General features: G+C 58.9%; 1 protein-coding gene across 1 annotated transcript in view; it reads right to left on the bottom strand.

The window, feature by feature from the left end:
• HMCN2 (hemicentin 2) overlaps nucleotides 1-24,536 on the bottom strand; it is a 149,775-nt gene that overhangs the window by 67,006 nt on the left and 58,233 nt on the right. Inside the window, exons 22-34 of the mRNA XM_079927125.1 lie at nucleotides 23,637-23,802; nucleotides 14,290-14,417; nucleotides 11,589-11,843; nucleotides 10,854-10,940; nucleotides 7,406-7,600; nucleotides 6,379-6,509; nucleotides 5,895-6,042; nucleotides 5,355-5,481; nucleotides 4,377-4,531; nucleotides 3,115-3,393; nucleotides 1,347-1,628; nucleotides 880-988; nucleotides 480-649 (exon numbers count right to left, since the gene is read on the bottom strand). Coding sequence (XP_079783251.1) covers nucleotides 480-649; nucleotides 880-988; nucleotides 1,347-1,628; nucleotides 3,115-3,393; nucleotides 4,377-4,531; nucleotides 5,355-5,481; nucleotides 5,895-6,042; nucleotides 6,379-6,509; nucleotides 7,406-7,600; nucleotides 10,854-10,940; nucleotides 11,589-11,843; nucleotides 14,290-14,417; nucleotides 23,637-23,802 — 2,232 coding nt within the window. The remainder of the gene's footprint in view (nucleotides 1-479; nucleotides 650-879; nucleotides 989-1,346; nucleotides 1,629-3,114; nucleotides 3,394-4,376; nucleotides 4,532-5,354; nucleotides 5,482-5,894; nucleotides 6,043-6,378; nucleotides 6,510-7,405; nucleotides 7,601-10,853; nucleotides 10,941-11,588; nucleotides 11,844-14,289; nucleotides 14,418-23,636; nucleotides 23,803-24,536) is intronic.

The raw sequence follows: 24,536 nt of genomic DNA, 5'->3' as shown, positions 1-24,536 counted from the left end.
ATACAGTAGGTGGGGGGTTATGGCCACGAGAGGCTGGGCAGTGCAGATTATAACCATGGTGGAATCAAGGAGGGCTTCCTGGAGGAAGGGGTGTTTTTTAGGACAGACCTGAAAGATAGGGAGGAGCTAATCAGGCAAAGAGGAAGAATGTTCCAGGCAGAGGGAACAGCATTTGCAGGACTGGAGGTAAGAAAGCCAACGTATTTAAACAGTTGAATGAAGTTCAGCGTGGTCAGCATAGAGAGAGCGAGCTGGGGTCGGGGGGAAGCTCGGGAGGGGATCGAAGGCCCGTAGACAAGTGTGGTGAGCAGCTGAGACCACCCTCTCACACCTGTGTCTCTTTGGGGAGCTGGCAAGTACAGACCAGGAATGCTGTCCAGAGAAGACCAGCTCCATGCCCTTCCCATGTCTGTCAGGTTGGCTTCACCCACCCCGGCATCTCGGGCTGTCATTACCCCAGAACGCCAGGCCGCCCTCACCGTGCACAGACAACTCCACTTCAGCCCCTGCAGTGCCCGCTTCATTGGTGGCCTGGCAGGCGAAGAGGCCCGCATGGTCCAGCTCCACGTGGTCGATGCGCAGTGTGGTCCCCTGCGAGGTCAGCTGCACCCCGGCCAGCTCCTCGGCTGGGCGGCCATTCTGCAGCCAGCTAAGGTGTGTGGGGAGGGGAACGGGTCAGCCTGAGGCTAGAGAAGGTAGGGGCAACAGGACAGGCCAAGAGGCCAGGCAGCATCTCTCTCCTGTCCTCACATCCCGGGCTCCATGGCCTCTTTCATGCTCCTGGGAGGGGAAGCATCTCCCCTCCCCACCCACCCCCAAAGCATGCTCTCTGCCTGTCCCCCAGCCCCCCAGTTCTGGCCTCCACCACCCCATACGCACTGGATCGCGGGCACTGGGGAGCCTGAGGCCTGGCAGGGAAGGTCCAGGGGCTGTCCTACGAGGGTGGTCACCGGGCCCAAGCCTTCAGCCAACAGGAGCTGCGGGGGCACTGCGGGCAGGGGCCACCATTGGGTGTCTGGAGCTGAGGAAATCCCGGCCTACAGCCCTCCCAAGTCCCAGTGCCGCCAGAGCCGGGCCCAAGCTTCCGCTCACCCTTCAAGCACTGCCATAAACGGCCCCTTGTCCAGAAGGCCTTCTAGGACCACCCAAGTTCAGCCTCCCCACAGGATCGGTCTGTTTATTCACTGTCTTCCCACCAGACCCAGGGCTCAGGAGTCCCGTCTCCCTGTTCCCTGCCTTATCCAGGGTTAATGGCTGTGAAGTGTCCGTGAAATGGAAGAAGCAGGCTAGGCGTGGGAGGAGGGGTCCACGCCCAGGTGACTCGGGTGGGGCAGGCCTGGGCTCACCCTGCACCTCCACGGAGTACTGCAGCACGGCCTCCCCGGCGGGGCTGCTGGCCACGCAGCTGTACAGGCCTCCAGACGCCTCCCCCAGGCTCTCCAGGCTCAGCATGCCGCCGCCCTCCTCCAGCCACGTCCCATTGCTCTCCGCCACGGGTAGCCCCTCGTGGTGCCAGGAGAGGGTGGGGGCTGGGTGGCCTCTGGCCACACACTCCAGCGCCAAGGGCCTCCCGGCCACGGCCTTCACCACACGGGGCCCTCCACCAGCGCCCTCGATGGTGGGTGGGACTAGGGAAGAGGCAGGGGGTGCTCAGGGACCAGCAGCCTGGTTAAGTCCCTCACAGACCCCAACCCATGTGAAATGCCTTCTCCTCCCCTCCACTAGCTGGAACCCCTGTTCAGACATCACCTCCTCTGGGGCGCCTCCCCCGGCGCCCTGGCTGGAAGCACTCTCTCCCTCCTCTGCCCCTTGGTGTCATTCCCACCCCCCCCCCCCACACTGCCTGCATCCTCTCTCCACACCCTGCGACCCCCGTGACCTCAGCCTGAGCAGAACGACACTTGTCTCTGTGCGTCTCCAGTATCTGCACACGGTAGGTCTCAAGATCTGCTGAACCCAAAGGGATGGGTTCCCCAGAGCCCAAGACCAGAGCCTCTACTCCTACTACTGGTCCCCTCCCTGGCCTGAGGAGGCGAGCAGACCCTAGCCCAGATGGCCCGGCCTCTGGGGGCTCCTAACTCAGCCAGTGATGGCCAAGGGGGTAGCCAGAGGGGGGGCTTCTCTCTTCCCCTTGGGGAGGGCCCCCAGGTTGCTAAGCCCACAGAGTCATTGCCAGGAGACATGGGGCGATGAGGGAACGGGATGGGCTTCTCAACATTGCCTGGGTCACTAGCCCCACTGAAAATATAATGAAAACACACACGTGCATGTTCCATCCATTTCCAGGAGGTTCTCAGATCCCTGAATAAGAATCCCGGAGTTGGCTGCTGCCCGTAGACCCCACACACCTCAACTTCCCTTTGGGGTCCCCAGGACTCCAGCATCCAAGCCCTTTGTATCTTTGGGGACCAGCGCTCCGGAGCTGATTCCTCGAGAGGAACCAGAATGACCCCACCAGGCTGCACTCTGCCTTCTAAACTTCATCTGCTCAGACCCATCCCTGCCCTCCTACACACACCCTGTCCTCTGAGTCCTTCACATGTCCTCAGAGCCAAGCCCCTCCAGGCAGGCCAACGCTGAGGTTAACAGAGCACAAGTCAGACCCTCGAGGTAGGAACTGGGTCCTCTCACCTCCCAGCGGGGTGACCTGGGCCAGCCCCAGAGCCCACCACGCTCACCCATGAGTGGGGGGACCAGGGCCCTAGTCCCTGTGCCGTGATTAAACTAGCTAGTGCTGTGACGAGCCCCAGGGGGTCTGGACCACCTGAGTGGCTAATTAAGAGCAGTTAGTTATTAGCTGTGGTCGTGGGGGTGTGGGCGCAACTTCCTGAGAAGTCCTAAACCACGAGGGGGAGACCTGGATTCTCCACTCGGCTCCGCTGGGGCCCCGAGACAGGCCCTTCCCCTGGCGTCGGTTTCCTCACCCGCCTGAGGAAGGCTGGACGAGCTGAGATGACCCTTCTCCCTGGGTAACCCCTCATTCGCATTTTCCTGGGCCTCTGTCTGCTCCCTTCACCCACCTTTAGAGCCAGATGGAGGCCATCCCGGCCCAGACTCCCTCCCACCACTCGCCCCAGCTGACCACTGCTCCTGCTGTGACCCCGGGCCGCTCACCGAAAACCTCCAGCCGGGTGGCCTTCTCCATGACCCCCACGGGGTTGCTGGCCCTGCAGGTGTAGATGCCAGTGTCCGAGCCCTGGGCCCTCTCCAGATGCAGCTGTCGGCCGCCCCTGGTGTAGACGGCCCCGGCACTTGGAAGCAGGGGGTCCCCATCCTTGAACCAGATGATGTCAGGCGTGGGCACTCCTCGGGCTTCACACAGGAGCCACATGGGGTGGCCCTCCATGACGGCCAACTCACTTGTCTCGTTGGAGCCCCAGATGGTGGGAGGTGCTGAGGACAATGGGGGGCGGGGGGCAATCACAGGGAGCCTGCCCAGCACCGAGGTGGCTGGTGTCCCATCCCTTGCAGCCCCATGCACCTGTCTGTGGGCCACAAGCACCGCACATGTCACAGGCTTCTACTGCAGGGGTGGGAGGAGGGGTGGGGGGTTCTGGGGACAGACAGGAGATACTGGCCAGGGACACGCTGACGTGGGGGGCAAGCCCGGCCATCACAGGAAGCGCAGAAAGCGGGGGAAGGGCCACAGGTCAGGCTCCGGACCCCACTTCGCCTCTGACTCGCTGTATGACCCGCATAGGTCACATCCCCTCTCTGGGGCTCAGTCCCCCCATCTGTAACACGAGGGGCCGAACTGGACCCGGGGTTCCTACGGGGCAGGTCACACACCATGGGTGGTACCCAAGCCGACCCTCAGGGCATGTGGGCATGCATCTCGTAACAGAACAGCTACACCCTCCCCAAATCTCCTTCCTGCCTGATTACGACAAACGAAAAGGCTGTTTGGTGCGTTTGCTGCGACTATGTTCGTAACCTTTCTAGAACTTTCTACCCTGCCCTTTTTACCACATGCAGGCAGCTCACGCCTAAGGGTTTCCAAAATCCCTCTTTGGTTGCATTTGTTTTCACAGCTTCCTCCCACGAAGGCCAAGCAGCCCTGGTTCCTACTTCCCTTTGATGTGTTACGCATCCTTTTACATAAATGAGTTTCGGTGTAAAGAAAAGTGACTTGATTTAAACAATCATTCTGAGTGGTATCAGGAATAGGAAAACTTGTGAAGCTCAGATGGGGACAGTGGGATCTGGGAAACATTGGGCCGGATTCCCTCTGTTCTTCCCGGTCCACCCCACCCCACCGCCCCCCCCCAGCTTTACTGAACCGGGGGCTCGCTCCTCATAGGCCCCCGTTTGTGCCCTCGTCTTCCCTCCATGCAGTGGGCAGCCCGTGGTGGGGGCCGGGAAGGGGCTGGGCTCACAGTGGATTCTGAGCTGAAAGTCCTTGGCCTGCTGGCCGGCTGGGCTGAAGGCCACGCACTGGTACCACCCTTCATCCCCCAGGTGACTGGTGGTGATTCTGAGAACCTGGCCGTCCTCCTGCAGCTGGATTCGAGGGTCCCCCGGAAGGACAGGTCTGGAAAGATGGTCAAGATTGTCAGTAAGGCCAGCTGGCAGGGGCAGGCTACACAGAGGGGAGCCTGCTGCTTGGGAAACGGAAGCCTGGAAGATTCACAGTCGCTGATAGGTACAACAACCCAAGTGCCCATCAATGGATAAACAGATAAACAAAAAGTGGTTCATCCCTACAACGGAATATTATTCAGCCATTAAAAGGGACGAAGTACTGAAACCTGCTACAACATGAAAAAACCTTGAAAACTGTGCTAGGTGAAAGAAGCCAGACACGAAAGACTACATACGTATGACTGCATGAAATCTATATGAAATACAGGGACGTTCACAGAGACGGAGGTTAGCGGTTGCCAGGGGCTGGGGCGAGGGAGGAACAGAGCAGTGAGTGCTAATGAGTATAGGGCCTCCTGTGGGGGTGATGAAATGTTCTGGAACCAGATAGAGGCAACGGATGCGCAACACTGTGGATGTACCTGTGTTTAGTACTGAACACAGCGTACTGAATTGTGCACTTTGGAATGGTAAACATCATATTGATTCCTTAAAATTTAAAATACCTTAAAAGACACCTTTGAAAACATTTTAGAAGTGAAAGGAAGGCTGGCTAAGTGATGAGAAAACCCTGCCATTTGAAAGCAGGGTCTCACCTGGGCGATCTCAGGCTGGGGGGTGGATGTGCCCCACACCGCCCTCTGCCTGGGCCCTGGCTGGCTCGTGCAATGCCTGTCGAGCTCTAACCCTGCAGAGTTCCCTCTCCCCAGAGGCCCTCTCCACCAGCCCAGGCCGAGGCTCCACCCCAACACTACCCGTCGGGGGTCACTCACTGCCCATCCTTGGTCCATTCCATCTGGGGCGTGGGGACCCCCGAGGTCTGGCACTCCAGCTCCACCCCTACACCAGCCAGGCCCAGCACCTCCTGAGGGGCCTCGGCTCCAAGCACGGAAGGTGGGACTGGGGGCGAGAAAGGGTGGGGGGAGAAAAATCCTCAACCCCTACAAGCCCCGCCTGCTGCAGGGCCTTTGCACGTGCAGGACCCCTGCCTGGTCACCCTTCCCTTCTCCTACCCGGCCCTCATGGGAAGCTCCCCCAAACCCCTGGCTGGATCGGCCCCTGCTCTGTGCGTCCTCAGCTGCCGGCAGCGCTCTTTCGCAGCACATCATAATGCATAATGTCATTACAAGGCTAATGATGTGATTGTCCAATGTCTGCCCCCATAGTTATGTGAAGACAGGGACCAGGTCTGCCATGCGCCCCTCTATGCCCCCGGCTCCCAGCCGGTAGTTTCCCTCCCCCGCCCCGCCTAAAAGGGGAGGGGTTGCAGGGCCAGACACACTTGGGAGCTGGGAGGGCTCGGCCTCACTCACTGAGCACAAGGAGATCGAAGTCCCTCTGCGCAGTCCCAGCCTGGTTCTCGGCCCTGCAGGAGTAGAGGCCAGAATCGCCCTCCTGGATCCTGGGAAAGTAGAGGGCCCGGGCCCCGTCCAGGAGGCGGTGGCTGCCCACCTCGGGGATCTGGGCAGAAGAGGGCAGAGGGAGCTCGTGAGTGGGGTCTGGCTACCCCGCATCCCCCATCAGCAATGAGGAAACTGAGGCCCAGGGAGCTGGTTGGTGACCGGAACCCAGGGTTTCTGATTCCCATAACGGTGCCGTGCCCTCTCCACCAGGCAGCCCCTCAGGCTTCATCGTGGGCCCACGGTCTTCCATGGCCCTGAGTCCCAGTGCATCCCCAAAGACAACTGCCACTTGTCACACCTCCCCGCCACACCTGGCACATGCAGGAACCCGTCCAGAAGGTCTGTACCCTATCCAAATCCCACCCACAGCCCATCCACTCCAGGGGACACCCACCTGCTGCCCATCCTTGAGCCATGTGATCTCGGGGGCTGGAAAGCCATTTGCGTCACACTCCAGCGTCAGGGACTGCCCGGCCATGCCTGACACGTTGGCCCTGTGCCCGTTCTCCCGGATGCTGGGGGGCACTTGGGAGCAAAGAGAAGCAGAGGAGCTGCCCCCTCCCAGGACAGCCACGGCCACCCGGACCCCTCCTGGGGCATTCTTCCCCACCTGGACGGGCAGCCCCAACTCCCGCCCTTCCCCAGATCCTGGGGTTCCAGGATGCCCGCCCCAGCCCCTGATGTGGCCATCAGGAGCCACGCGGACCTGGGAATGGCCACAGCGGCCTCGCCCTGGGACCTCGCGCTGGTCGTGCCCAGGAACTGTCTACGGGCTCTGACATCCAGCTTTGTAAGATGCGGGACCCCCGGGGATCCATCTGGCTGTACACCCAAACCGCTGTCATGGTCACCTAGGGGGGTACCCTCCCCCGCCCCGAGTCAGAATCTCTGAAGATGGGGCCTAGGTATGTCTTTGAAACAAACTTCCCGGGAACCATAAAACTGCTTCTCCCATCCCCTCCCTGAGCCCGTGTTGAGGAGAAGGGCTCCCCTCCCCCTGCACACAGCACCAGGGGCGGGAGCTGTGGGAAGCTCTTCCTGCTGCAGGGAAGAACAGGAACCTTGGGTAGTTTCAGCAGCTTCAGTGGGAGGTGGGCTCTGGGACTCTCATCTGCCCTCAGTGAGCTTTCTAAAATAAATTCACTAGACCATTTTAGAGCCATTTGTGGAGTTCCAGGTTCTTCTCCTTACACTGTATCCGTGGGGGTCTCTCTGGGGAAGGGGACGCCCATGCAACCTGCCACTTTCCTAACACCCTCAAGCCCTCCCCAACAAGCACGGGGTCGGGGAGGGCAGGGACCTGTGGCCTCCCCTGCGGTGAGCTCTCAGGCTGGGGAGCTGGCGCTGCCCCACCCAGGCATCCATGCGTACCACTGGGAGGTGTGTACAAGCCGTTCCCCAGCTCTGGGGTCCCTGCTCACCATGGACTACCAGCTTGGCTCTCCTGGATGCGGAGCCCGCCTCGTTGGTGGCCTGACACTCGTAGTCTCCACCGTCGGTGGGAGAGACCGAGGCCAGAAACAGAGAGCCTTCATCCAGCACTGCCAGGCCCGGCCGGCCACGCAGGGGCTCCGAGGACGGGCCCTTCCGCCACGTGATCTGCGGCTTGGGCGTCCCTGAGAGGGCACAGAGTCATCAGCATGAAAGCCTGTCCCCTTCCCTGTCCACACCCACACTGCCCCCACCCCCGTGCAAGTGATGCTGACCCTCGGGGTGCGGGGGAGGTCTCAGGTACCTCCTTGCTCCCCAGGCTAGAGGAGCAGCAGCTGCTCACACACCTGCCACCTCCCCACCCAGTGCTGTGCGTCCACGTGGCCTCCCAGCGACCCGAGGGCCACAGGCACAGGGGCCAGAGCCTTTTCTGGTTCCCCTCGCAGAGGCCCCACCTCGTCTGCACTCCCAACCCCCTCACCTGCCCTGTGTTTTCTCTTTTGCCTGCCATCTCCAACTTTCTAATGTACATAAGATGCACTTTTTTAGGCTTTTTTTTTTTTTGGCTTATTGTCTGTCTCCCCCCACAAGGTCCGAAGTCTTTGCTTTGTTCCCTGCTGCACCCCCAGCTGCAAGCCCAGCGCCTGGCACACAGCAGGTGCTACCTGAATGAATGAGTCCGCCATGCTCAGTACCCATATTGTCCCATCGGATCCGCGCATAAACGGTGGAGGCCCCAGGTGGACCGGGCCTGTGCTTCCCCTCACAGGCATGAGGCGGACACCGCTGGCCACACACCCCTAGCCCCACCGTGAGCGCCGCAGTCCCCCTGGAGGCCCTTCTCCGACACTCCTCACGTCGGACTGTGCAGCGTCTGGCTCTGCCACCAGGCTGTCGGCTCACACGGCCCTGCGCACGGTGGGTGCGGGATGAACAGCTGCCCCACTGGGCCAGGGCACACAGTAGGTCCTCAGATCGGTGTTGAAGGAATGACCCAGCATTCCAAGCAGCACACGTGCCCATGAGGCATGGCGCCCAGTGGTCGCAGCGGGGCCTGGGTCACGTGAGCCCCAACTCTGCAGACTTGCTGAGTGATCTCAGGACAAGGGCAGCCCTTACCCACTGCCCTGCCTGCAGGGCAGGCAGCCTGCAGCCCTTCCATCACTCCCCATTGGGGTCATAATCGTTGCTAAATACCAGTTATCACGCACCACACCCCCACTTGATCTGCCGACTCCCCTGGCAGCTCGGGGCTCTCTATAAGCACGTTCTCTCTGCCTCACTTGCTCTTTTATCCTCACCTTTGGAGGGAGGGGTGAGACACCCTATCTGGGGGGAATGGGGCTGCGATCAAGATGCGGCACATCCGGGGCATCCGGGGTGTCGTCTCGTTCGGGAGGGCCCCTGCCCCCCCCCACCCTGTACTGACTGCTCCTGCTTAAGTGCTGGGGGCTCTGCCCGCTGGCCCTGAGGGAAAAGGAGGGCCACCCATGCTCTGCGATCTTTGGGTACTTAATCCCCTGTGTCTGTTTTCTCATAGAACCCTCTGCCGTTTCCTCTGTGTCTGCCCAGGATGCCTGCTGGAGTGTCCCAGCTGCTCCCCAGCATGGAGACACAGGTGTGAACACACACACAACACACACACATACAGCCCACAGACACACACATGCCCCTCCCAGTTCCTCATCTTTTCCCAAAGGCCCCAGCCCGTGCTCCCGCCACCCAGAGACCAGGACTTCAGAGCTGCCAGCCCTGAGGGGTATTGAGTTTTGAACCCTGGAAGCTTTTTTTTTTTTTTTTTAATGCAAACATCTAACTCCTAAATGAGCTCTAACCACAGAGAACTGCACCACTGCTCTGTGATGGGAAGACTCCAGGGACTCAGGGCTATTGCTGAAAAACCCCTCATCTTGCCTCCACTCCCATTTTACAGAGACCAAGAGAGGAACAATGTCCAAAATCCTGGCCTCTGTCCCACCCCACGAGGAGGAGGCGGGTAGCGCCACCCACTGCAGGTACCAGGGCTCCCATGGGTCACGCCCTCTGTGCTCCAGGCTTTCTCCTTTCTCCCTCAGAGCCCTCCGAGCCCAAGGTCACATGGCTGGTGAATACCAGTGCCCAACACTGCCCACCGGGCAGCCACCTGCTTGAAAGAGAGAAGGCCAAGGGGGGTGGGGTGGGACGCGGGGCGGGGACAGGCAGTTGTGATGGAGGGGACCTGGCTTATGCTGACTTGGCTGAAGCCAGGCTCAGAGGACAGGCCCCTGGCTGACCAGGGTTGATGCTGGGGTTGTGAGTGACTGTGGGGTATCAGGGCAGGAGGCCGGGGCTGGTGGTCCCACCTCCTACCTCCCACGTCCCGGGAGGGCCCTACAGGTTCCTTGCTGTTACCAGATACTGACACAAGGTGGCGCCCTGGTCAAGAGCGGGACGATGGCCCCTCCAGGTGGTCTGCTCCCACCTGCCTCCTACCTGGCCCTAGCTCTGTCCCATTCCAAGGGCTTCCCTGGATCCCATGGCATGAGGAGGTGCAGCGCAGACTACAACCAGCTCTCCTGGCTCCTGCCAGGCTTTTTGTAAGCTACCACTTGCTTCTTAGACACCCAGACACCTGCCCTTCTAGAGAGCATCATCTATGCACAGGGGAGACATTTTGGCCATTTTGACCCACAGCCAGAAGCGACTCTGGCAGCCAGTGGGATCCACCGGGTGCCGCAGCGAGATTTCACAGAACAGTAGAATCCATTCCACACGTTTCCGCAAGCTCCTACTATGTGCCAGGCACGGTGCTGGGGCCTAAACTTCCTGCCGTCCACTGGGCCCACTGGGCCTGTGCGGAGGGACAGGTGTGACCCCACTGGACAGCTGAGAAAACTGAGGCTCAGAAAGGAGGTGTGAACTGCCCGGCACCGGGCAATTGACCCGGGGTGGCTACCTCCATCCCACACTGTGCTGTAGCCCAAAGGGGGTCCCAAAGGACTGGTTTGCCCAGGACTGCGTGAATCCATGCCCTGTGAGAAAGCCTGGGGCTTGGGGAGAGGCAGGGGCCACCAAGCACCGATCCTAGGACCCTGGGGCCTTCCTCAGCCCCAGCTGTTACAATCCCCAGGCGCAGAGGGGCCCAGGGTTTAACGGGCACTCGGGGCTGGGGTTAAAGCAGATTATACTCCCTGAGTTACATCACCTTCTGGCTGTGACCTCAGGCAACCCTCTTAACCGCTCTGGGCCTAAATTGCCCCTAATAAAAAAAAAAAGAGCTAATGCTAATACCCATCCTATAGGGCTGCTGATGGGATGGAGTTCCTGGCATGGTCCTGGACAGGAGCGGGGACCCCACAAGCCTCCACAGCCACGCGCACTGCCCACAGTGACCGCGGGCGCTGAAACACGGGTGGGTTTTCTCCCCCTCCCAGCCCAGGGCCCAGGGCCCAGCCTCACCTCTGGCAGGGCACGGCAAGCTGGCGTTCTCTCCTGCTACCCTCTCCAGCAGGCCACTGGTCTCATCGGCCCCCCAGTACGGCGGCTCTGGTGGAAGGTAACGCGGCCACAGTCACACACCCAAACCCAAGGCCTGGTGCTCCCCCGACCAGGAGCCCAGGGCTGGTGGAGGGGGCATTCCCATCCAGAACCCCAGCTGGAATAAGGGGGTACAAGCCCCGCGTTCCAGCCCGCAGCCTCGGGGAGAGTCAGGGCCGTGGCACCAGCTCACCCCCTGCAGGGTGGCCCACGGAACAGTGCCACGCACGACCCCGCGGGCTGGGGGGCTGAGCTCAGGATCGTCCTGCCCTGCCTTCTCTGAGTGTGTTTCAAATTCATCATAGTGAAAATGCTAGCACCAGGGATCCAGAACTTTCTATGCACCGGGCACTTCACACGCATTCTCTCACTGACCCCTCACATGTTACTGGACCCATGTTACAGGGTCAGAGAGTGTAAATGACTGGCCGATGGTTGTCCAGCAGGAAAGTGGGAGGAGCTGGCCCGTTGCTCTTCAATCACCACCTCACGGCGCCTGCACCCCACCCCGAGGACGGAGCCCCCCCCGGGCTGGCAAAAGCGGCCCGACACGGCTTTGGGGGCTGGGCGGAAGGAAGGGGTCCAGCAGCTCAGAAGCCCAAGCTGCTGCTGGGGAAGGAGTGGGGAGGTAAGCTCTGGGGTTCAGGGGAGACTCACCCAGCACCCTGAGCTCCAGCTCCCAGGCATCCACCCCAGCGCTGCTGGAGGCCTCACAGCGGTACGTCCCAGCGTCCGAGGTTCGGATGGCCACGAAGTGGACGGAGCCATTGGGCCCCCCGCCCCGCAGGGCCACCCCATCCTTGGACCAGGTCAGCTGGGGCTCCGGGTTGCCCTCGGCCACGCAGTTCAGGTCCAGAGCCTCCCCCACCAGTGCCTTCAGGAGCCGCGGGCCCGGCTGCACCTGGGGGGGCACTGACAGGGCCACGGGGAGGGCTGTCAAGGCAGGGGCCCCGGGTGGGGGGAGTCACAGAGCCCAGACTTACAGAGAGGGCCCGGCCTGCTGCAGGGCTCCCCACACCCCTGGCCGTCGCCAACCAGCAGAAATCGTCATTGTGGGGGGCGATTGACAGTAGGACATCCCGTGTGGACCCCCGCCCCCCCGCAAGAGTAGAATCAGCCTTTCCCTTGAACACACGTGTTGCCATCAAAAAATCGTTCCTCGGGCTTCCCTGGTGGCGCAGTGGTTGAGAGTCCGCCTGCCGATGCAGGGGACACTGGTTCGTGCCCCGGTCCGGGAAGATCCCACATGCCGCGGAGCGGCTGGGCCCGTGAGCCACGGCCGCTGAGCCTGCGCGTCCGGAGACTGTGCTCCGCAACGGGAGAGGCCACAACAGTGAGAGGCCCGCGTACCGCAAAAAAAAAAATCGCTCCTCCGTGCTCAGCTTACTCTCCCCCCAGCCCCCACCCCCATCCCTACCCCCAGGCTTGCACCCAGCACCATTTGAGAACCACCAGCTGGGAAACACCAGCTCAGTGCTGGATGGGGACATCGAGGCCCAGGGGGCGGCGGGACTGACTCAGCCCAGGCGGCAGCACGTACAGAAGGGGAGGCTCAAATCCCAGCCCTGTCCCTCTCGGCCACAGGACCCCGCACTGGCTGGGGCCTCGGTTTCCCCTCCTCACAAAGAAGCCCTGGGATGGAATGAGATGCAGGACTAGAGCAGCCAGCAGGGAGCCTGCTCCACAGCGGCGCCTAAAACACCGCGGCTAGACTCACTCTCAGGGTTCCCAGCTCGCTCTTCCCCTTTCCTGGCTTGGGGAGGATAGTGGGTATTGTTTCTTCTGCATTTGTGTTTTTCAAGCAACTTTCCCATCCTCCATCCCAGTTGGTCCCTCCTATGGGGTGGGTGATGCTATGTCCATTTTGCAGATGAAGAAACTGAGGCTCAGAAAGGTTGTGTGACTCGACCAGAGTCACCCACTGCGTCGGCTCATAGGAGCTGGACCGGCCCCAAGGCTGGGTCTGTGTGACCAGGAATCCAGGTGGCTTCCGTGGGGCCAGACTGGATGAGCCTGGGAGAATTCTCAAAGACGAGGACAAGTGTCCTGGGCCCTCGGGGGAAGCTGAGGACACCCATTCCCTTCCCAGCTTCAGAGTAGGAGCCCAAAGATAAGACCATCTATGGAAGCTGGCCCCTGGGCAGAGATCAGCTCCCCCACCCGGAGCCCAGAGCCTCACTGTCTAGGAGCACGAGGGTGTACATGCCCTGCCCACTACCCCCCTAAAAACACTTGCTGAAAACAACAGCAGTTTCCACCGTGCTGAGTGCCTGATGTCATCAATACCCTTTCTGACAACTATGGGACAGGCGTTATTACCTCCACTTTATAGAAGAAGAATCCAAGGCTCAGAGAAGCCAAGCAGCTGGCCTAAGGTCACACAGCCAGTCCGTGACAGAGTCAGCATTCGAACCCAGCTCTGCCGACTCTGAGGCCCTGCTCATCACCCTGCTTCCTGCTTCTCTGTTTCTCTCCCATGCTCACGCAAACTCATAGCGAAGCTTTGAGCCCCTCCCTCTCTGAACCTCAGCCTGTCCACCCGTAAAATGGGGAGTCAGCTTAGATCAGGGGTTGGCTTTTCCTGGAAAGGGCTTTTTCTGAAAACGTTTTGCAGACCAGATGGTCTCTGTCTCAACTACCCAACTCTGCCATTACGGCGTGAAAGCAGCCACGGACGCTATGTAACCGAACGTGTGTGGTGGCACTCCAGTAGAGCTTGTATTTACGGACACTGAAACCTGAACTCCATATCATTTTCATATGTCACATTATTTGCCTTTTTTCCCCCAATCGTTTAAAAATGTAGACATCATTCTTCACTCGTGGGCCACATGAAAACGGCATGTAGGTCAGTAGTGGCTGAGGGCTGCAGTCAGAGGACCCCTGTCTCAGACAACTCATCCCCGTGCTCCTGGAGATGACAAGGTCCCCGCCTCTTTGGTGGAGTGACTCCACTGGGTGGCTTCTGTGAATGGAACCTGGACACCCAGGTGAACATGCACTCCTGGGCCCCCACCTGAGCCAGGAACCAGAACTCCCTCCGCGGGTCCCCCTCCCAACGCCCAAGTCTCCAACGCCCAAGTCTCCAACGCCACGGGGCCCTGCCCTTTGCTCTCAGGGGGCCTCTGAACAGACTCTCCGGGCTCAACCAAGGGGTTCAGGAGAGGGGAAGAAGGGGGGTGAGGAGGAGAGATAAGGCTTGAAAAAGACAGGAAATAGAGTTGATGGAAGAAACACTGGAGGACCATGAAGAGGTGACAAAGCCTGGAGTGGAGATGGGGGAGGGGCACGAGAGGCCTAAGGAAGATGGGGGTTGGGGGGAACGGTGTGAGACAGAGGCTGCCAGCCAGGACCTTACCTTGCACCCGGAGGATGTAGTACCGAGCAGCGGACCCCGCAGGGTTACTGGCTGTGCATTCGTAGAGGCCGCTGTCACTCAACTGGGCCTGGGCCAGATGCAGGGAGCCTGATGGGAGGAGGCAATGCCTGTGGGAGTGAGGGGCACTGGTAAGACCCCAACCGACCCCACCTCTGCCAGAAAGGCCCAAGACCCAACTTGAACCAGCTGCCTCCTCCAGGCAGCCTGCCAGGACTGAGGCAGTGTCCGCCACCCACCCTTCACTCCTCCCCCTGCCCTGCCTCCACTTCCCCCAAACCACCAGGCCAAGGCCATGTCCCCTCCAACTTGCGTAACAGACAAAGAGCACTAGGCTAGGAGTCCGCTGGCTGGGTTTAACTTTGAACCCTTCCCAGCTGGATGAAGCAAGTCCCTTCACCTCTTGGAGCCTCCATTTCCTCATCTGTAAAATGGGCATATTAAGAAGTTCTGTGGCCGAGGCTGGTGAACAGATTCCGCGTGGGCTCAGCCCAGGGCCTGGTACCTAGTCGCCAGTAACTCTTCCTCCTCTAATGCACATGCCTACCGTCCCTCGACCCTGCCCTGAGAGTGGGGATGAGGCCTCATTTGGAGGCCCCCTCAATGGCTTCCAGGGAGAAGCTGCAGCCCAGAGACCCTCTGCGTCTAAGTGCCAGGTCTGGCCATGCTCTGAACCCAGGGCTTTTCAGTGTCCTGTTGTCCGGCGTTGTATTGGGCCCTCAGGAGGAAGTTGTAGAGGTCCCCCATCGCTGCGCTCCCCAACCTGGCCCACCTTGCTGAAGTCACCCGGCCCCCATCCCACAGGGATCTGGGACCCCCAGCCAGGCTCCTGCAGCTGGGCTGGACCCGAGGGGGCCTCTGCAGATATGATGTCACCAGCCCACATGTGCTGGCTCCGTGCAGTCCCTGCCCCCGTAGAACTGAGTGGGCAGCTGCGGCCAGTGGCCACAGCAGGGCCCCAAGTGCAAGCAGCTGGCACGGGGGCGGGGAGTGGGGGTGGTAACCTCCAAGGGCCAGCCCCTCCCCCGCCTATGCTCATCAGGGTACAGCTGGGCTCCAGTCCCGGTCTCCACTCCCCGCTCTGCTGAGTCTCAGATTCCTCCTCTGCAAAACGGGGATGACAATAGCCCCCATCTCCCAAGCAGGTGCAGGCCAAGTGCTGGACGTGCACTTATTAAACAGGTCGACATTGCTGGCAATTCACTCTCTGGACAACCACGGGGGACTAGCTGTGCTCTGCTGGTTTTCCGTCTCCCCATATGTAAAGTGGGCTTGTAATCCCCCTACCCAGCAAACCCTTCGTCCAGTTTGCCCTGAGCTTCCAGCAGGCACCTGGGGCAAGTTCTCTGAGGACACTTGTGAGTGATATACCAGGCAGGGGTCTCTAGAGCCCAGGCACTGGGCTGGGACAACTAGGTCCGACCCTGTTCTGCCACGTGCTTGCTGTGTGACACTGGGCAAGTCACTTAACCTTTCTGTGCCTCGGTTGTCTCCTTTTGGAAAAAAGAGACAACAGTGGTACTTAGCCCTCATAGGGCTGTCCGGAGAACGGAAAGACCTAATTCACAGCACAGTGCCTGGAACAGACGTACTCAGCAAAGGTCAGCTGTTATCATGGTGACGACAGTGGATCCATAACGATACGCAATGCAGTTTTGCATCGTTTAAAACTCTTATAGAAATGGTACCACGTGTATGTGCGTGGGGCTAATTCATTCACTCTTCACTGCTGTATAGTAGTCTGTTGTGTGATCGTACCACAATGGGATTAATTTGTTCTCCTTTTGGTGGGCATTTAAACATTCAGGTTTTCCTTTCCTCCCTCCCTCTCTTCTTTCCTTCCTTCGTTCTTTCTTTCTTTCACCACCAGAGTCCTCTGCACACTGATGTATGTGTCCCCACGCACAGGAGCAGGACTCCGGCGCCACAGGCTCACACACCATCAGCTCTCACGGGTAGAGTCCATCATTCCCCCTTGTAGAGCAGGGCTTCTTATCAGAATCCTCCAGCTATATGTGAAACATACAGATTCCCAGGCCCCGTCCAGAGACTCTGATCTGTGGGGGGAGGCTGGAATCGGGGTCTTACCAAGGTCCTCAGGGGGACCACTCCTTGGGAGTACTGCCCCAGGACACAGGGAAGTGCCCCTGCCCTGAGAAGCAGCCCGGCGGAGCAGATGGGAACAGGGCTTTGACAGCAAGTGACCCCTGCATCCACCGCCATTCGGCCTCTTGAAGGCTGACCTTGGGCCAAGGACTCCGTCTCCCTGAGCCCCGGTGCCCTCACCTGGGATCACAGGAGACGGCACGTATGGAGTGACATGGTGCACACAAAGCCCATGGTCCCTGGGACATAGTAAGTGCTCGATAAACAGCCCTGCTGCTAGTAAAAACCACGCCCCCCTCAACATGTCTGTGTTTCGCCCCCCAGCCCCCAATCAGCTGGGCAGCCCTAAGTAGGTCCCTTAATCTTCCAAAGTGGAAGAAAAAAGGAAAAAACAACACAGATGCTTTCTTGTCTCAGTGACAAGGAAACATTTCCCCTGTGTGGCTCCCCTCCCCTGGCTTGGCTTTTCTCATCCACAATTTTTTTTTTAAGTTAAATAACGTTGACACCCACCAAACACGAGCCAAATCAGTTTGAGGCTGAAACATACACACTGAGTCACACTTGGTGCAGGGACACGGTTCCCTCAGGGGACTTTGCTGCAAACCTCGACTAGCCAAGCAGGCACGCATGGGACAGCAAAAAGAGGTCTAGGCTGAGCACCAGAGTTCTGGATCTGAGGTCCAATTCTGCTACAGACGTGCTGAGCCAGCCCAGGCAGGGCAGACAACGTCTCTGAACCCCAATTTCTTCATATTTGAAAAGGCTGCTCTGGAATTCCTTTATCTCAGAGGTTGCCTTCTAGGTCTTCTAAGAACTTTAGAGAAGTTGCTTCCTCCCTCGCCAAGCCCTTAAAAGGATAGGAAGTGGGAGCTTCTGGGATTAAAAAAAAATAATGAAAGAAACTTCCAAAAGTGGAAATAATTCTCAACAATAAATGTAGGCATCTTGTCTTTCTCATGATGACCCCCAGGTCATTTCCTAGAGAGGGAAAGCTGCTCGCTATACCACAAAGGAGGAAACGGAACGAATGGAAAGTCCATCTTATAAATGGTCAAGCTGAGGCCTGCAGAGCCCTCCCCATCACAACCCTCACCGCACCGGCTTGTGACCACCTGTCACCTGCGGGCCCTAAGAGGACACATCCCCAGCCATCTTATTTGCCTTTGTATCCCCAGAACCTAGCCCAGACCTGGCACAGAGCAAACCCCACTCGGACCAGATATAGGAAAAAGGTATGGGGCCTGGGGCAGACCAAACAGGACCTAGAGGTCTAGAGGTTGCGGGGCAGCCCTTCTGCACCGCCCCCGCCCCACGCCCCGGGGCGCTCTCTCTCCACATTCCCAAGGCTCCTTGGGGTTTGGGGGCTGCAGCCCCGGGAAAGATGTCAGGGGCAGGGGGGAGGTGGGAGGAAGCGGGGAGAGCGCTGCCGTGTGCCCCGTGCCTGTGGTGTAATTAGCAGCAGCCTCCCCGCTGAGGCGAGAGCAGCCAGATGGCTCCGTGTGGCGCCAAGATGAAAACATGGAGAGGTTCGAGGGGAATTTCCTGTTTATGACCTCCGCTGCACTGGAGGCTTCACTGTTGGCTGTGAGTGTCACACAGCCACGCAGATGACGGGGGACGGGGAGGGAGACCCACCTTCCCTGCCGTGTCCCCCTGGTCCTATGAGCTCCAAGGGGGATGTATCTGCCTGGAGAGACCAAAGGGCATCTGATAGAAAGTGCAAATCCCAGGCCACACCTTCGCTGTAACCCAGCTTGGGGTCCCCTCTCCAGCTCCTCTGTGGCTCAGGGAAGCTGCCCCTGCTGCCCCAGCCAGACCCCTTCTCTCACTTACACACTCCTGGAGGCTTTACGGCATTTGACACACCTGTAATCACCTGTCGCTGTCTGATGGCTCCGTGAAGGGAGCGGCCAGGTTGCCCAGGTGGTTCCTGCCATGTTCCCAGCGCTTAGCACAGGTGCTGGCCCACAACAGGTGCTTGATAAATATTTGATGGCAAATCCCAGCTGTCCCTGTCCACACACGCACCCCTTCCCACCTTCGCTCACACTGTTTCCCACACCCCACCCTGTCTCAAGGCTGCTCTCCTGCCCCCAGACCCCGTTCAAGGCAGCACAGCCTCTAGCTCCTCCACGAACCCTTCCCTGACGAGCGCAGGCAGGTTACACTTCCCCTGCTCTGAGTTCCATGGAGCCGAGTTCAGCTAATTTCTCGTACATTCATTCATTCACTCATGTGACAAAGAGCCACTGGGTTCCAGGTGGGCCACGGGGGTGAAAGAAATGCACCCCGTCCTCTGGCCGCTCAGAATCTGTGGTTGGCCTGCGCCCAGGCCCTCTTGCTGTGTCCCATGCTCCCCCTGCTGCCCCCGTTTCTAGAGGGCCCGTCCAACCTCACCGTGTGAGCAGAGCCTTCTGGGCGGAGGCTGTCAAGTGAATGAACGGCACCCCCTGCAGAACCAAGCCCACCAGAAGCTGATCCTCAACCACAGCCGGCAGAGCAACAGCGCTCAGCAGACGTCCGCCACGTGCAGACACATGCCGGGCGCTTGTCTGCCGGGCCAGGGTGGGATCTGAGGCTGCAGCAGGGATTGCCCAGCCCCCCTGCCCCCAGCACCAGTCAGCCTGGACAGCACCTTCAACCACCAGTGGCCGCTCTGACCCTGACCCACACCATAGACCCTTATAAGGAAGCCCCAAACGGAAACCCCAAGCTGGAGCAGTTTAGGAAGAGGGGCCCGATATCAAGGAAAGGGCCAAGCACAATATGTGAGCGAGGGGGAGAATACACATCCTCTGAGCCCGTGCAACATAAACCCAGAGGTGCTAACAGGTGACAGCTGTCTACACTCGAGCGCTTCCTATGCGCCACCGCACAGCTAAGCACTTCCGTGCACACTGTCACTTGAAACCCTCAACAGCCAAACCGCAGATCCTGCTATCATCACCCCTTTTGCAGAGACCCAGAGAGATGAAGTCCCGCTGTCCATGGTCACCCAGCCACCAGGCCAGGAATCAGATGAGCTATGAAGATCCCCCAAGGTAAAGACCCCACAAGGGGCCCCTGGGCAGTCCGTGCCATGCCACTCGCTTCTAAGGAGGAAGCAGCTTTTCTCCTGCATCGTCAGAACCCAGCTGCAGCCCCCCACCTCTCCACTGGGCCATGAGAGGGAGGGGGTGTGCCGACGGCCCTGCAGCATCCTCGGGGTGCTCTATCCTCTCCCTGTCCCCTCCCCTCCCCCGGATGCGGCTGGTTTGGCCCTGTGCGGGACCCTGGCCGGCTGCCCCCGGGAGCCAGTGCTGAAGCCAGGAGTACTCGCAGCTGTCCCAGATACACATCAGAACCAGAAACAAACATTGTTGCCTAGCAACACCACCTCGCCCCAGCATCCCTGGGCTGAATCATGGGACCAGAGCCACTAGGCACTCTCTGGCCACCATCGCCTGTCCAACCCTTTCACTTCTCAGGCGGGAAGACTGAGGCCCAGAGAGGGGAAGGGTCTTGCTCGGGTTCATTCAGAGAGTTGGGGGCAAGGCTGGGATGGGACCCTAGGTCTTTTGCTACCTGATGTCACACACAGCCGGAGCCCATGTCTTCTGTCTCCTAGACAGTTTCGGCACAGTCCTGGGCACAGGAGATGCTCAATAAATCCTGCGGACTTCAATTCTGAATTCACAACTCAGATGGTCCTTTCACAAACAGCAGTCCCACAGGGTAAGAGGCACCCGATAACCATTCCCAGTCTTGGACTCAGCCATTGGCTTTCAGGGCTATACCCCAAGGAAATGACCCAGGAGATAAAGAGAAGCATTTGTGCAAAAATGTTCCAACAGCCCCATTTATTACCGCCCAAAACTGGCAACGGAGCATCTGCCCCAAACAGAGAAAGCTTAGCAACGATGAGGGCTGAACGCCCTGGAATGTTATCTTGCCCTTTAAATGGAAAGCAATGACGTGGGCCAGGATGAATCTAGAAAATGGGTAAATGTGGAAAAATATCAATGATAAGGGCAGAATGGAAGAGGCACTCAATGTAATTCTCTGGAAGCATCTACAAGAACACCCTGGAAGGGGTCGTGGACACAGGTGGGTGGTTTAGAGTTTCATGGGTACTCAAGCTCCTACTATGTTTTCTTTGCGTTAGGACTTTCTGACTCCGGAGGTCAAGGCTCCCTGAGTTCAGAATATCCTCTAGAATCTCCAGAAAGAGCAGTGGCCTGCCCGACCTCGGCCCAGAAGCCAGATATGTGTGTGTCCACGTGTTCTCATGTCTGCATCTCTGCTGTGTCTGTGTGCAAGTCCACATGTGTGTGTATCTGTGTTTGTGTCAGTGTGCGTGGCCGTGTGTCTATGTGTGTCTGTGTCTGTCTGTGCGCCTGTCCATGTGTATTCATGTCTATATGTGTCCGTGCATGTCTGTCTATGTCTGTGCATGTCTATGTGTGTCTGTGGGTGTGTGGGTGTGCACGTTAGGGCCCAGCCCGGGAAGTGAGGTCAGGATCCCAGTTCCCCACACCCCATGGCTTGTTTCCCCCTCAAGGCACTAGGCATGATGCCACTCAACACACCCACCTCCAGGATGGCCAACAGGAGAAGAGGGCCACCCCCCAACCCGAACAGAGATGCAGGAGGCCTCAGAGGCTCGGCCACGCTGTGGTTCTCAACCCTGATCGCACCAGAGTTACCGAGGAGCTCTGAAGAAGCACCAGTACTGGAGGTCTGTTGGTGACCCTGACCGCAGCCCTTGGCCAAGGTTGGCACAGGTTCGGGAGAGAGAGGCCCCGGGCACCCCGAATAGGTTCAGGCCTTCCCCCATCTAAGGACAGAGAAGGGGGCCACCACAGAAGAGGGGGCAGCTCAGCCAGGCAGAAGGAGCACAGAACCTGGAGGTAGACGAACACCCACGACTCATCAGAAGAAGTTCTCAAGCTTCCAGAACGGCAGCTTTGAAGCTGAGCCCTGGGGGTCCCTCGGAGAAGGAAGAGGAAGAGACAGAGGAGGTAGAGGGGAAGGGGAGAAGACAGACAGCAAAGCTACCCCCGCACCACCACTGCTCCCTGCGTGTTTCCCATGGGTTTTTAAAAACCTGCATCTTCTGTCTGAACGGCTGTGGGACTAAGGGGAACCGTGTGTCCGGCAGAAAAGGGAGCTTTGTTCTGCGTGGGGAAGCTATCAGATGCCACAGGGAGAGGCCCAAAGAACCTCGGGGACCCAGAGCCCGCAAATGAAGCGTCAGTACAATCAAAGGTCTGTGAGGTTATTCACCATCGCCAGCAAGTGGAAACAGCCCAAGGGTCCATCAACTGGTGACTAAATCGACAAAAGGTGCTCTATCCAGGCAACGGAATATTATTCAGCCACAAAGAGGACCAAAGCCCTGACCCCTGCTCCAACATGCAGGCGCCTCAAAAACACGATGCTAAGTGAGAGCAGCCGGACACAGAAAGCCACAGAGCGCACGATTCCATCTACGTGAGACGTCCCGAACGGATCAATCCAGAGACAGAGAGCAGATGAGTGGTTGCCGGGGGCTGGGCTGGGGTCGCGCAGGGATGGCAAGCGGCTGCCAATGAGTGTGGGGATTTCTTTTGTGCAGGAGGGTGCTGGAAATGTTCTAAAGTTAATTGTGGTGACGGTTGCACAACTCAGAATTTACTTAAAAACACAGAATTGGAAAGCATGCCATTTATATCTCAATAAAGCTTTTCCACTGAAAAGAGTTGGTGGGAATTAAATAACACATAGAATGATGATAATTTTTGAAAGCTGGAAATGATGCGTTAGTTTATAGCAGCAGGAGGAAAATGCCGTCGAAGTGATTTTCCACCACTGACAACGTACGAAGCATCGCACATCCGTCACTGTATCTTGAGAACAGGGTTTCAACCTCGTCCACTTCACAGATGGAGAAACGGTCCAAGAGGAACCAGCGGCCACCTGAGGCCACACGACTAATACAGAACCAGCCGGGATCCACACTCGGGTCTGACGAACTCCAGGCTCTGAGCCCTTCCCCCCAGCCCCACCCTCCAGGCATATTTTCCCACCTCACGTAGGTGAACTCCTGGAATCTCAGAAATCTCAAGAGAAAGCCGTAAGCCAGCACGAAGTGGAGGGGGCCAGGGGAGAAGGGACAGAGCAAAACTCAGGATGGCAGAAGCAGCTCTCACAGATTTACGGCTCCCGGCTGATCTATTAACGCATCACAAGGAGGGGTGAACAAATGGGAAATGCGGTGTGTGCCATTTCAGGAACAAACCATAAATAAACAAGCACCCGCCAGGCAGCTGCCCAGGCAAGGAGCCAGGACCAGGCTTTCTGCGGAGAGATGCAGGCTCCCCAGACGACCACTCCCTCCCACACCTACGACCTGGGCTGCAGAGACACCACAGGGTGCACGGATGGGGGCAGCACAGCGCCAGCCCAGCCCCAGGACCCCAGCCGCGTGCAGGCGTGCAGGCTTCGAGGACGGGAGGGCGCACCAAACAGATGTTCTGAGAGGTAGAGACCCACGTGTGGGTGTCAGGAGTGGGATCTCGCACAGCAGGCTGCTCTGAGACCTCCTCCATCTGGAACTTCTCAAAGGCCCCGCCAGGGCTGAGGTCACCGGCCAGAGCTGCCTCCTCGCCACAGCCCCACTCCTCGAGGGTCAAGGGTCCCAGGAGTCTGAGGCCTTCTTGTCTGGAACCACCCCACCTGACACCCCTGCCTGGGGAGGTGCAGCCAGGCTTTGAAGGATGCCCAAGCACCTCCTCCCTTTCTGCCCACTCTCAGGTTCCCTGAAAGCCCCGCTGCCAGACACCTGGTCCGCGGCGCCGGCAAGGACGGCGCACGCGTCTCGTTCAGGAGGCTGTCTCAACCGTGGCATCACTCTTTCCTAGCTGAGTGACCACAAGCAGGTCACCCCACATCGTTGAGCCTCAGTTCCGCTCAGTTCTGCTCTGCTGAGCAGATGGAAGGCGATCCTGCGCGCAGCGCCCCTCGGCCGTGCGTGAAGCGCTGCGTGCGTGTTATTTCAGAGGGCTTCCCCCTCTGAAGGGCATCCGTGCTCCCTTAAAGGTCAATGGCCAAAAGTGCCGTGTGTGTAATCGGATTGCATGCCCCTGGGGGTGTCCACAGGGTCCCATACACTGGCCGGGTCACTGGTCACCTGGAGGTCAGTTTCCTCAAACCCCAAGCTCTGTCCATCCCCAGACCCAAGGCCCCACAACCGGGGTTACCTGTCGGTGACGGGTGGCACAGGGAGGGAGTCCTTGGCCCAGGTGACCAGGGGGGGTGGAGAGCCCTGGGCTTCGCAGTCCAGGGTCACCTCGTCACTGGCCTTGGCTGTGACACTCAGCGGCTTGTCTGCGTCACATGACCCGTTCACAAGGATCCTGGGCTTGGCTGTAGGTAGAATCATGCAGGGGGTGTGAACAGAGCAGGGAGTCCGGGGTCGCGGCCCAGAGGGGACCAGCACGGCTCCCCCAGGAAGCCAAGGTGGCACTGCCACCCCAGAGATGCAGAAGGTGGGTGGGCTCTATTATAATGGCAGAGTGTAGCTTTCAGGGTGGGCTCGGATCCAATGGTTTCCCCTAGTCATACCCCACCCCACATGTCTACCCCATCCTCCCGCTGGAAGCTCATCTTGCTTTGATGACCCTGACATGGTCCCTCCTGCCCCAGTGTCCCCCTCTTGCTTCTCTCCATCCTGCTTCCCTTCCCTGGGGACCTTCTGGCAGGTTCTGTCCTCCCTCTCCTCTCTCTCCCTTATTCTCAGGAATAAACGGGATTAACCATCAGATGATGCCCAGTCTCCCTTTGTGCCAAGGGCCCCGGGGAAACACTGGTTCCAAACAGTTCAACACACAGTTAGTTATTTAATCACAGCTGTGATGGGCACTAAGAAAGGGACATTCCAGAGAGTTCACAGCAAGGCGATTTGACACAGCCTCAGAGATCAGAGAACTGAGATCTGACTGACGGGAGAAGTAGGCTGGACCAGGGAAGGGAAGGGCAGTCCAACAGAAGGAACTGCACATGCAAAGGCCCTGAGGCAGGATGGATCATTTAAGAAACTGAAAGGAGGCCAAAGGGTCTGGGCACAAAGCGCTGGGGAGAAAGGTGGGCGAAGGGGGCTG

Source organism: Stenella coeruleoalba (genome assembly GCF_951394435.1).
Source record: "Stenella coeruleoalba genome assembly, chromosome: 7".
NCBI lineage: Eukaryota > Metazoa > Chordata > Mammalia > Artiodactyla > Delphinidae > Stenella > Stenella coeruleoalba.
The sequence above is the reverse complement of the archived record's forward strand: the minus strand, read 5'-3'. Positions and strand labels throughout refer to the sequence as shown.